This window comes from Engraulis encrasicolus, chromosome 19, assembly GCF_034702125.1.
Source record: "Engraulis encrasicolus isolate BLACKSEA-1 chromosome 19, IST_EnEncr_1.0, whole genome shotgun sequence".
NCBI lineage: Eukaryota > Metazoa > Chordata > Actinopteri > Clupeiformes > Engraulidae > Engraulis > Engraulis encrasicolus.
In genome coordinates this window covers 49534507-49547006 of record NC_085875.1, presented here as the reverse complement: position 1 = coordinate 49547006, position 12500 = coordinate 49534507, and the positions used below count along the sequence as shown (strand labels likewise).

The 12500-nt window shown below is 45.5% G+C and overlaps 1 protein-coding gene across 2 annotated transcripts in view; it reads left to right on the top strand.

Annotated features, from left to right (window-relative positions):
• The window catches only part of ddhd1a (DDHD domain containing 1a), a 51871-nt gene that overhangs the window by 21600 nt on the left and 17771 nt on the right, over positions 1-12500 (top strand). The window contains exon 3 of one of the 2 annotated variants that reach the window (XM_063184634.1): positions 1411-1509. The exons of the other annotated variant lie outside the window; for it this stretch is intronic. Within the exon in view, the coding sequence (XP_063040704.1) occupies positions 1411-1509 (99 nt within the window). The remainder of the gene's footprint in view (positions 1-1410; positions 1510-12500) is intronic. 2 annotated transcript variants of the gene reach the window in all.

The following is a 12500-nucleotide window of genomic DNA, read 5'->3' as shown; positions in this document are numbered from 1 at the left end:
CACACAAGTACAGCTTGTACTCGGGCACAGATGTTTGACCATGATCCACCAGCAGCACTCAGTCTCTCTCTCTCTCTCTCTCTCTCTCTCTCTCTCTCTCTCTCTCTCTCTCTCTCTCTCTCTCTCTCTCACACACTCACACACACACACACACACACACACACACACACACACACACACACACACACACACACACACACACACACACACACACACACACACACACACACACACCCTGCCATGATCTGACGTCAGTGCATAGTGCTGTGTCCTGACACAGAGGAATGCCGCTCTAGGTGGGCACCTGCACTTATACATGCCATACATGTACTCTGAGATACCCATCTGCTTGAGTGATAACAGGACTCAAGTGCACTGTAAAACATTGTAGCCCGTTGAACATAAAAAAGTAAGTTGCCCTTCTGCCTTGTTAAAGAACGGCGTTATAAATTTGCTGTTAGCAGAATGGCAATGACCGAGTCATATTGCATTACTTAAGGCCCTCTGTTATGTCATAGAGTAGCACTATGGTAATTAACCTTTCAATGACTATTACAGCATGCCACTGGTGGCATGACGTGCATTATAGGGCTACGATTTTAAGTTAACTCAACTTGAGAAAGCCTCTTACAGACGTACAAATTTAAGGCAGCAGGGCAACTTAGGTTTTACGTTTAACTGTCTTGCAATGTTTTACAGTGTAGTTTGTATGTATCTGCAATAATATGACCCTGTTTCAACCTCATTAAGTGATTAGCTGCGTGAGATTTCATATGTGTAAATGGATTATTGCCCTGTTCAAAAAAACATCACTTTGTTGTCTGAGCAACAAATAAAAAGGGTAAACCATCACTTTGGGTTAACTTACCAAGATGTTGTCATCAAACCAATTACTTGAAACAGGGCACAGGGCCTTAGTTTGTAGTGTGTGTGTGTGTGTGTGTGTGTGTGTGTGTGTGTGTGTGTGTGTGTGTGTGTGTGTGTGTGTGTGTGTGTGTGTGTGTGTGTGTGTGTGTGTGTGTGTGTGTGTGTGTGTGTGTGTGTGTGTGTGTGTGTGTGTGTGTGAGCGAGCCTGTATATGTGTGAGTGTACATCAGCAAGGAGTGGGTAGAAAAGTGACATGTTGGGTTGTTGAAGTAATAGTGCAATGTAATGTCAGAGTTGTCGGGGGTGTTGTAGTAACACAGTAAAATATTCTCTAATATTTATAAGATGCATCTAACACCCCTTCTGAGTTGGGGGCATCTGTAGTAGTGACATTAGTATATTCTGTAATAGTGATAAGAGTGACGTATCTAATGCTCTTTCTGACTTGGGACTGATGTATTCAGTGCTGCTGGAGGCCCAGTGTGCTGTAAGTTCTGCCATCATTCATGTGCTTCATTCTAATGCGTTGTGTTGGTGTGTCAGTTCTCTCCCACCTGCCCACGTTCTACCTCACGTTCCTCTTCAAGTGGAGGGGATATCAGACGGGCACGAGAACGTGTCACAAGCGCAAGCGCTGTCAAGGTACTGTACAACCTGTACCCCCCTCTCCCAGTTCACCTCTCCACTACTCCCCACCTGGGCCGTTTTTTTTCACCCTTTGTTCCGCGGCTCCTTCTAGAACATTCTAGAGGCCCCTCAAGCTGCTCCTTCTAGAACATTCTAGAGTCCTCTTGAGCTGCTCCTTCTCAAACATTCTAGAACCCCCTCAAGCTGCTCCTTCTAGAACATTCTAGAGTCCCCCCAGCTGCTCCTTCTAGAACAATCTAGAGCTCCCTCGAGCCGCTTCTGACTGTCCTCATTCTGGAGCCTTCTAGAGCTGTTTCTTACTGGCCTTGACGTCCCATGTGTCCTCATGTGCTGCCATAGAGCTAAACATCTTCTAGTAAAGTAAGATACCCTAAACCCTGCCTACCCAGTGCACAGTAGTGTGCTCAAGTTCTGTCTCCTTAGGTGGCGTTGTCCCCTCCTTCTTCTTTTCTTTCTGTGGTGTTTGGTGGCGGCTTGCATAAGATGTGCGCTACCGCCATCTACTGCGCTAAGGGAACTCCTTAAGTCTCCTAAAGGTCTCCTAACCGACGCTCTCCTAAAGGGATGTTCACTTAACATCACACAGAGTCTGGAAAAGTATGGGCTTGAAGTATCTTACTCTACTAGAAGATGTTTGATAGAACTACACTAGGACTGTGTGTGTGGAGTAGGGTTTAATATTTTTCCCGAAAATGGCATGAATCAAATCCCGGGATCTGACGGCCCATTTCCCGGGAATCCCGGGAAATCCCGGTTTTTTTTTTTTTTCTTCAATTTTTTTGATCTAGTCATGTACAGGCTATAATTCAACTGTTCCTCCCAAACTGGCATTTTGTAAGTTGTTACTGTTTGTATCATTATTGGGAGAAAGGAATTAAGATTAAGCTCTCCTATCCACCAACACAATAATAATGAAGTGTAAGATGATAGCCTGTGCGCAGCATGCAGCGCTTATCAATGACGGTGGATTGTTGGTGGAGCTCACGACTTTCACCTATAAGTTTGATGCAACAGTGGGTTGGCTATTTTCCATTAAGGAATTGTGTTTGAGGTTGTGCGCAAAATCATGGCACATTGTCCTTCACCTGTGGATAGTATACACGTCTACCGCCAGCTTCATGAGAACAATGTTTCACTGTCGGCTACTGTGATAAGCGGTGGGAAATATAGCCTATGCGATGTCATCTCAATAGTGGAGTTCCGTGCATGGGATTTCATCTGGGTCAGTCAGAAATGGCAGTTTGCTTTAGCGCCAGGAAGAGTGTTTTTTCAAAGAAGAAAACTGGTTCATCATAGGCAGGTATGCATGGCTAAACTGACTTTACCCTTTGCCCAAGTGCTATCGTTTTCCTCTGGTAATAGCACCGGGCGTCACTACAGTTAGGTGACCTCGCGCGCATAATAAACCCATTAAAATATAGGCATAGCCTAGACTTGATATGAACCAATCAGCTCGGCTTTGCAACTAAACAAAATACTTTCCTGATGTCTACTTAACTAAAATAAGCTGCATTTTGTCTAATATTTGGAGACATCGCCTTGCCCTTTCTGCAGAGCGATTTTGGGAAGCGCCTCTCTCTCGTTCTCTCTCTGGTTCTCTCGCTCACACACAAAGCGACGCTTGCACTCTTCGCAAGACATATGTCACTTGACTCATCTTGTTGGATAGACCAGCCAAACTTGCAAGCTAGATAGCCAATAGTTTCGATTGTGCTGCTTGGAGAGGAGGCAAAATTGGTACAATTTAGGCTGCATGAAAGCATACACGTTAACTTTCACGTTGTGCGATGGATGGAGACAAGTTTGGAATCGCTCCCTCTCTCACCCTCTCTCGCTCACACACACACGCGCGACGTAATTCTCTGCACTCTTCGCAAGACACTTGACTCGTCTTATTGGATACCATCCAAACTTGTAAGCTAGATAGCCAATAGTTTCGATTGTGCTGCTTGGACTGGATGTATTTAAACTGTTAAAATTTAGGCTGCATTAAAGCATCCACACGTTTCAACTTTCACGTTGTGCGATGGGTGGAGACAAGTTGGGAATCGCTATAAGTTAGAGATTTTTTTTAAACATGGGCTGGCAAGATGTAAATGACCTGCACTGCTTGAAAAAGACGATCGACTATGTGCCTCAGGCATCTTAAATACTAAAAACTAATAGGCGGATGGCGGGCGGATTCGGTTTTGGAAATTGGAGAAAAAACATTAGGGCGGGTGGATTAGAAATTCTGAGAAGCGGTTGCGGATGAAATAATACGTCAACCGCGCACCTCAGACATTGCTGAAATGGGCCTGTACTGCTGCCGCTGCTTAAATAAGCCTGAATTGTTACCGCTGCTAGATGGCACTGTTGCTTATGTTGCTGGGACAACAAATAGACACGCACTTAATTTTTTTTCCCGGTTTCCCGTCATGGCTTTCCCGGGAAACGGGAAATTGTTTTGATCAGATTTCCCGGGAATCCCGGGTCCCGGGATTAAACCCTAGTGTGGATCCCGACCCCACCAACACACACACTCCCTTCTCTCACACCCTCCCTGGTGAATCTCATACATGTACGCATATAGTAGTCCAAAGTCCATAGTCTTGGTCCAGAGGTCATTGTATTGATTCAGAGGCCCTAGCACAGGTGTTCCCAACATTTTTTTGATATGGGACCCCATTTTGACATCCCAAATCTGCAGCGACCCCATACACTGTTTTTTCGAAACAAAAATTAAAACATGATTAAGTTACATAAGTTGTAGGCTATTAAACCTATAGATATTCATGACAGTCTGAGATTGTAAATAGCGTTTTCAAACAGAATATTGAATAGTTATGCTATGTCAAGTAATATCAGTATCAGTTTTTTTCACACCTTGACCTTTCAGGCGACCCCAGTGTTGAAAAACACTGCCCTAGCATTGGTCCAGATAGGCCCTGGTATATCTAGAGTTAGTCCAGATGCCCTACTCTTTTCTAGTCTAGAGAATATAGTCCTCTTGTTTTTAGAAAATGAGGAACGACACATGCGCACACACACACACACACACACTCACACACACACACGCACAAACACACACGCACAAACACACACGCACAAACACTCACAGTCTGTTACTGTCATGGCTGAGTGTCCTGCTGCCATCACTTCAGTGGGGCTGGTGCCTGGTCAGGTCAGCCATACTAGCGTGACCCTGTGTTTACACACACACACACACACACACACACACGCACACGCACACGCACACATACACACACACACACACACACTACATACTGTACTAGTGTGGCCCTGTGTTCCCGAACACACACACACTACAGACACACTACACACTAGTGTGGCCCTGTGTTCCCCGATCACCAGCCCTGCCCTGGCAGAGAGCAAGACACCGGCCCTTGCCCCTAATGTCCTGCTTTTCCCATGGATATAGAGCAGGCAGCACACACACACACACACACACGCACGCACCCTTTCACCCCCACATTTCGCAACTTCAAAGTGGCGTAACAAAGCACCCCATTCACAGAGCGTCCTTGTCGGTCAACAGAGGCCCTGTCCACTGCCCCAGAGGCTCATGGGACTGCTCCGTTCTCGTTTTGTCACCTCTCTCCAAAAACAAGCAAATGATAACGACCAAAGAGAGGGAACAGCCTTCTCAGTCACCTCCACAGTCCACACTCCCACACTCCCACACTCCCTCCCATTTGGGCTAATTCTTGTGTTGTGTCCAGTCGCCCTCACAATGCCCCGGAATTCCCTTGACCAAATTCCGCACCCAGGATTCAATCAGGTGGTGAGGTTGGATGCTAAGAATGATCCCTACCGGCCTGGAGAAACCTGAAAAGGCTCCCTCAGTAGTTCAGTAAAGCAGATTTAACATGATCTAGTGAGGTAACACAAACACACTGAAACAAAGGCAGGGCTCTCTCTCTCTCTCTCTCTCTCTCTCTCTCTCTCTCTCTCTCTCTCTCTCTCTCTCTCTCTCTCTCTCTCTCTCTCTCTCTCTCTCTCTGTCTCTCTCTCTCTCTCTCTCTCTCTGTCTCTCTCTCTCTCTCCCTCTCTCTCCCTCTCCCCCCTTCTGTTTGTGTTCTTGGGGCTGTGTGAGAAACCTCAGTCTGCTGACTATAAACCTCTTAGCATTGCTAGAAGGTGTTCTTTATGCCCTGATCCTCCACTCTCCTCTCTGTCATACAGCAGTCACGTCCTCTGATCAGTCAGACATTTTACTCTCATACAAGTTTAATTCATATATATGCTGTGGGTATCATAGGTTATTACAATGAGTGCATGTGCACAGCACTATACTGTACTTGATAAGATTAGCATATGCAGCACTGTCGGAATGCCTCATTGCGTGACTTTGACTTTGACTATTCAATTAATAGTCACTAAGGGTGCGATCACACAGACCGCGGATTTTACAGTAGGAGGCGGATGTGTTCTATTGTTTGTCAATGAAAATGAGCGGATTATGCGTCCAATATCAGTGCAAGGCGGGTTGCGGATTCTCCGCCTCTCCGCGCCGGGCGGATCGAGTTGAAAAAAGTTCAACTCAAGGCGGAAAACCCGCGGCGGATTTCCAGATGTTCGAGGAGATGTTATCAACATTCATATCAGATTCACTATCCAACTTTAGGAGAGCAAGAAAAGAGCTAGTTCTATTAATTTTACATAGATGAATGGACAAAGCATTTTGTGTATGTTTTCACATTTAATGACACAACACCATCGATTAGGCTACGTTGCGAGTGACAGTTGAGTCGTTACGTTGCCTAGTCACCGCATTCGAATGGGCAGTGGATCCGCGCTTGGTGTGGTCACTTCTGATTAATCAGCTGGACGCGCATCGCAGATTGTAGGCAGAAATCCGCGGTCTGTGTGATCGCGCCCTAATAGTGGACTCTGGGCCAGAGCTGTGCCAGAGCTCTGTGTTGATCCAGATGTGGATCCAATGGAGTCTGCTATCCTCAGTGTTCTAGAATGATTTCCAAGGCGGCAGTGTGCGGAGTGTTCTAGAATGGTCTATATAGTGTGTTCTAGACCTCTGAACCCCCTCTGCTCCATAGTGAGATTCTCATGCTCATGTCACAATGTGGATTACTTTATATCACGATGATATATATTAATATATCACGATATTGCACAATTGCGTATGTTTTCAGTTATTCTTTTCATTTTATTTTAAATGTTTAGTGTTGCACAAAACGTTTCTTAAATGGAATATTTTTTTTTTATTATTCTTTTTACAGTTACATGAACTGCAAGAGCATCCTTAGTGACAATACGAAATGTTATTAAATTATATTAAATTGTGTATTGGCTGCACTAATGGATAGAATTTAGTCTATCATGATAGAAACGATAGAGGAGAAAGGGCACCATGGACTCCTTTGTATCACGATAACGATATATATCGTCATGTTGCCCAGCCCTACCCATGCGTGTAGACTGGTGTGGTGCCACGGCTGTGGTCCTCATCTGGGTCGGTTTTCCCCAGATCAGTGATTTCCACCCGCAATTGGGAGCTACCAGAGTGGGGGTCACTATTCCTGCTATTCCCTCTCATTGCCGTCTTAACCAGGGTTCTAAATTAACACCAGCCAACTGAACAAATGCTGGTGACATTTTAGTTTGGCTGGTAGAAAAGACCCATTAGTGGGTGTGTGTATGTTTGGCTAGTAATTTTATACTAGGCATTTTGGCTGCTGTTGAAAAGGCTTAATTTAGAGCCCTAAGACTCTTTTGGCTCTCCGCACATGGGTTCTGACAGCTCCACGGAGCACTTTCGCTTCCGACACAATTCCAACCCCCGCACACAATTTCACCACAACAGAGCTATAGATAATCAGTGGGTGGTTCAGACAAAATAGAACTCGTCCCTAATCGCCAGCCAAAGTCCTCGGATGTGCGGGGTTGTATTGACAACAATGGAATCGAACTTTGGCGCAGCAGTGCTCTGCACTTTGTCGGAGCCGATGTGCGGAGGCCCTTACCCTTTAGTGCACTCCTCCCACCCTCTCTTCCTCCCTCTGCTCAACTCTTCTGAAGACTTTCTGAAAGAGTTGTGGGCGCCTTTGCCCTCTGCCTTGGCTGGATGATTCTTTAGTAGAGCTTATGTGCTGTGTGGTGATGTGTGTGTGTGTGCTGTGTGTGTGTGATTTTTGTAGTAGTTTAGATATTTTTTTCTACTTGTTTGCTGTCGTTTGCTGTTCTTGTTTTCCTATTTTATTTTGGTCTATTGTGTGATGATCTTGACTAATATGGCAATATAACAATGACTAATTGGTTCGTGCTTATGTGATAAAGATGTTGGGTGAATGGTTTCATATCAGGAAACAACTCAAGCACTGAGCATTCCATACAAGAATGAATCCTGCATAACTGGTTCAACTCCACAGTCCATTCTAAAATTCCACAGTTTGTTCTGTATGCCTGATATTCAGATGGTCAGTCCTACTGGCAGTAAATAAAGTTTTATATGAAAGCTACTCAGCAGGTACACTGATGAAGAAGTAGCATTGTTTATCAAAGCATCGTGCCAAGTCTTCTCTACCACAGTCTGAGATGAGCTGAGGTGAGAAGAGAGTCAGCTCACAGGCAGTAGTGACCTCACCTCATCAGATCAGATCAGATTAGATTAGCAGCAGAGTCAGACCATCACCCTCCCAGTCACATGACTAGCCCAGCAGCATTCCTCAAGACAGACAGGAAGGTAGAGAGACGGGCATAGAGACAGACTGGCAGGCAGGCAGACATGCAGGAAGGTAGACAGACATACATGCAAGTAGACAAACTGACTGGCAGGCAGACACGCAGAATGACTGACAGGCAGGTAGGCAGACATGCTGGCTGGCAGGCAGGCTGGCAGACTGGCCGGCGGGTAGATAGGGAGGTAGGTAGGTAGGTAGACTGACAGGCTGGCAGGCAGGCAGACAGACAGACTGACAGGCAGGCAGGCAAGCAGTGGATGTACAAAGCCCCCCAAAGAGCAGGCAAACGGCAAAAAAAAAAAAAAAACGGTGAAGAGAGTAAAAGAGAAAACGAGAGAAGGAGGGAGAGAGAGAGAGATGTAATCCAGACAGTCCCGTAATGCATAATGCTGGCTGACCTATTCAGAGGACTACATGGCCGCATGATACTGACCTATTCAGAGAACTGCATGACTGGCCTATTCAAATGAAGTGTCCTTCTGCCTTCTGAACCGCCAAAGGCTATATCACTTTTTTCATTGCTGAATGAAATTCCAAAGAAATGTGAATAGACAGGGTTTTTCCAGGATCTGCCATTCACACCTCTGCAGTCTGGGGCTGCCAGTCAAGTTACATTAAAGGTGCGCTGTGCAATATTTTTAGCAGTTACTTTCCAGAATTCATGCTGCCCATAAATGTTAACTTTTCACAAATACCACCACAATTATGACTGCATACATGAAAAGGTGGATCCATGTCCACCATTTTGAATTTCCAGAAAGACATTTTTAGCTGCAAAACATACTGTACGGTACTTTGGTCATACTGGGAAATATTAATTAATAAGATTTATTAAATATTCATGAAAAGATCGAATTGGGCAATAGGCAGCACAGTTTCAATGAGCAGCATAGTTGCAATACAGCTGTAACCGTGGAGTAGCTCAGTCACATGACAGCATGTTACTGTAAGGATCAGATAAACCAATATTTCCTGTATCACCAAAGTACCGTATGTTTTGCAGCTAAAATTATCTATTTCTGGAAATTCGAAAAAATTTCCCCGCCCATTTGTGAATGGGCAGCATGAATACTGGAAAGAAACTACTTAAGACATTACACAGTACACCTTTAAGTTGCCACAGTAATCAGAACAGACGTAGCTATAGCGGTACCTGTGGAGTTTCTCAGTCACATGATGGGGTATTACCGTGAGGGTCAGTGCAGTGGATGGTGATGAGGTGGGAGGTTGGCGGTGGTGCAGTGTAGTGCAGTGGTTGGCTAACGGGTGATTAATCCTGACCAGCCTCTCCACTCTGCTCTCCTCTCCTGCTCTGCTCTCCTCTCCTCTCTACTCGTCCCGTGATCAACGCACGCATGCACGCACGCACGCAAACACACACACACACACACACACACACACACACACACACACACACACACACACACACACACACACACACACACACACACACACACACACACACACACACACACACACACACACACACATTACATTCCTCCAGAGTCACAGGACATCACATGACCTCCTCTTACCCCCCCCCCCCCTCTCTAAATTCTGTGTGTGTGTGTGTGTGTGTGTGTGTGTGTGTGTGTGTGTGTGTGTGTGTGTGTGTGTGTGTGTGTGTGTGTGTGTGTGTGTGTGTGTTTGGAGAGAGAGAGAGAGAGAGAGAGAGAGAGAGAGAGAGAGAGAGAGAGAGAGAGAGAGAGAGAGAGAGAGAGAGAGAGAGAGAGAGAGAGAGAGAGAGAGAGAGAGAGAGAGAGAGAGATCTGTATGTTAACCAGGAGGGGGGTGGGGTGAGGGGATGTTAGGAAGATTTTCACATGTGATATTTTGGTTCCTCCTCTTGCCTCTTTCACTTCCTGGATATACAGCACATGCTCAGTGGCTTACCAGTCTTTAGAAAAGGTGACTTTGACAGGAGGACACGTTCTGTACGTATGTATAATGCACAAACTGGTGCAAAGTCTCTGGAGCAAAGGCAAGGCCGCATGATCCATAAGGGCCAGCCCACCATTTTTGACTAGTGAGGGGGCACCAGAAGACAAACTGAACAAATATTGTTTATAAAGTGGGCACCACATTGACTTATGGTCCTGAGCAAAAGCAGTGTGATTAGATACATGCACATCCGCCTACTGTTGAATGCCCACACTATTGTAGTGCTGCTACATGAAACAGTGGAGTCCATCACTAGAATGGTGTGGATTTGAACATGCAATGTGTATGCAGGTGGAAATAGACTTGGCAGCCACGGATGGATAAATTATCAGTGAAATCCTTGCCACTCAATAGAAAACCGATTGTTATTTTTCACGTCCGAAATGTACTGGCCTTCATATTTCACTCATTAGCTGGATGCTAATGCTAGCTAGTCACTGCTAATGCTGCAGCAAAGATTTTGTAGCAGAAAGATAAATCAAACCATGGCTACCCAATGCAAAGGAGTGTGCTCAAGTTTGGTCTCCTTAGGGGACATTGTCCCCTTCTTCTTCTTCTCTTTCTGTGGTGTTTGGTGGCGGCTGATATGACATACGCTACTGCCATCTTCAGCTCTAAGGGAACTGCATTTATTCTCAACCGTAAGTCTCCAAAGGTCTACTAACCAAAAATGTCCTAAAGGGGCGTTTACCTGATGTCACATGGATCCTGGAAAAATACGAGCTGGCAGTAGCCCCATACGACTTTGTTGCTGTCGTCCAACATAGACGAAGCACGTGAGCGAGAACTTGTTGTCACGATGTGGGTGTTATTAAATACAGCGCATTTACAGTTGGCCACAAATATGAACGAGACGATGAGCTCGCACCAGTTTGCTCTACAAACACACCACGTGTGAGAAGTGGGGGAGGGGGGGTGGACAGGCAGTGAGGAGGAGCTGAAGTGGGGACCTGCACAAAATTGTGTAGGGGTGTGAGACAAGACTTATATACACATGTGAGTGAGTTGTTGACCAACCAGTTCATGGGCGTGTGACCTCGGAGGCGGTCTGCAGGCGAGCGTTGAAGGGGATAAGCAACTGCAGAGGTTGCAAGATCTGACTGCAGTCGCATTCGTCCCGCGATAGTTTGACACCATGTTACATGTCACCTCGTCGATGCAACATCACCAACATTTTTGAAGTTTGACAGGAAATCTAACCATCATGCAACTTTTTGAGCCAGAATGCATTGCTGTCTAAATGCGGATTTAGCCGTTGCCGTATCTCGATCGCACCTAGTATCTTACTCTGTTAGACGATCATTGGCATCACTAGTCGGTAGTGGTGTCAACAACAATCGATTCGGCAATGCAATGCAATGCGGGGCATGGACAATTCAATTCAATGCGGCAAGTTCCAGAATTGATGTGGCATTTTTTAAAGTTTCAATTACTTCCGTGGATAATTCAGGAGCAAATGAATGCTAAATTAAGTAAAAGCACATCAAAAAATTGAAAACTGCAAGACTGATACAGAAAACAGCCAATAAAATGTTGCTCAGTATCTGACTACTTGTATTGCCTTATAATGACTGATGAAACTTTTGCTTTGCTTTCAGTAGAAATGTAATGCATTGCAATGCATCGTAGAATTGAATCGAATCGAATCGCTACCTCCCGAATCGTAATCGAATCGAATCGTGAGGGCAGTGCCAATGCACACCACTACCAGTCGGCAGGGGCCATGCGGACCAAAATATGATGACAATGCGTGTGTACTGTATGTGTAAGTGTGCGTGCGCGCATCTGCTTCAACGCCTGTGTGCTTCTCCCTGTAGATGGAACTGAGTTTCCATGTGCTGCTATGTCCTGTCCTCCTCCAGGGGCTCTTCCCATTATCCTAATTCCCATCCTCCCATTGTGCTTGTGGCCTTATGATAACGTCGCCTCATGAAGACGTCATAGGCGTCACAAGTTTAATTCAATATCTCGCAAAAGCGCAGTTCAAAGGTCATTTTTTCATCTGCAATCGGGATGTTGAGTGGGTAAAAGTCCCCCAATACTAGAAACGTAATTCTTTTCTCCACAGAGGCGGGGCGTCAGTGAAGCATGAGGTGACAAGCTCAGGTTGAGGAAGTTAAGATAATGGGATTGTATTTTGTATATGTGTGTGTCCTAATGTCCTTGCGTGTGTGTCCTTGTGAAGTGTGTGTCTCTGTGTCTGTCCAATAGTTGCTTGCTCTAAGCAGTGTCTCCATGCAGTGACATTGGATGACACCTGTGTTAGACTGCTCTACTAAGGTCTGTCATTGATGCGTTAGAAAATTCTATTCTCACAACCAGTGTGATTTTCCATTCTCACAA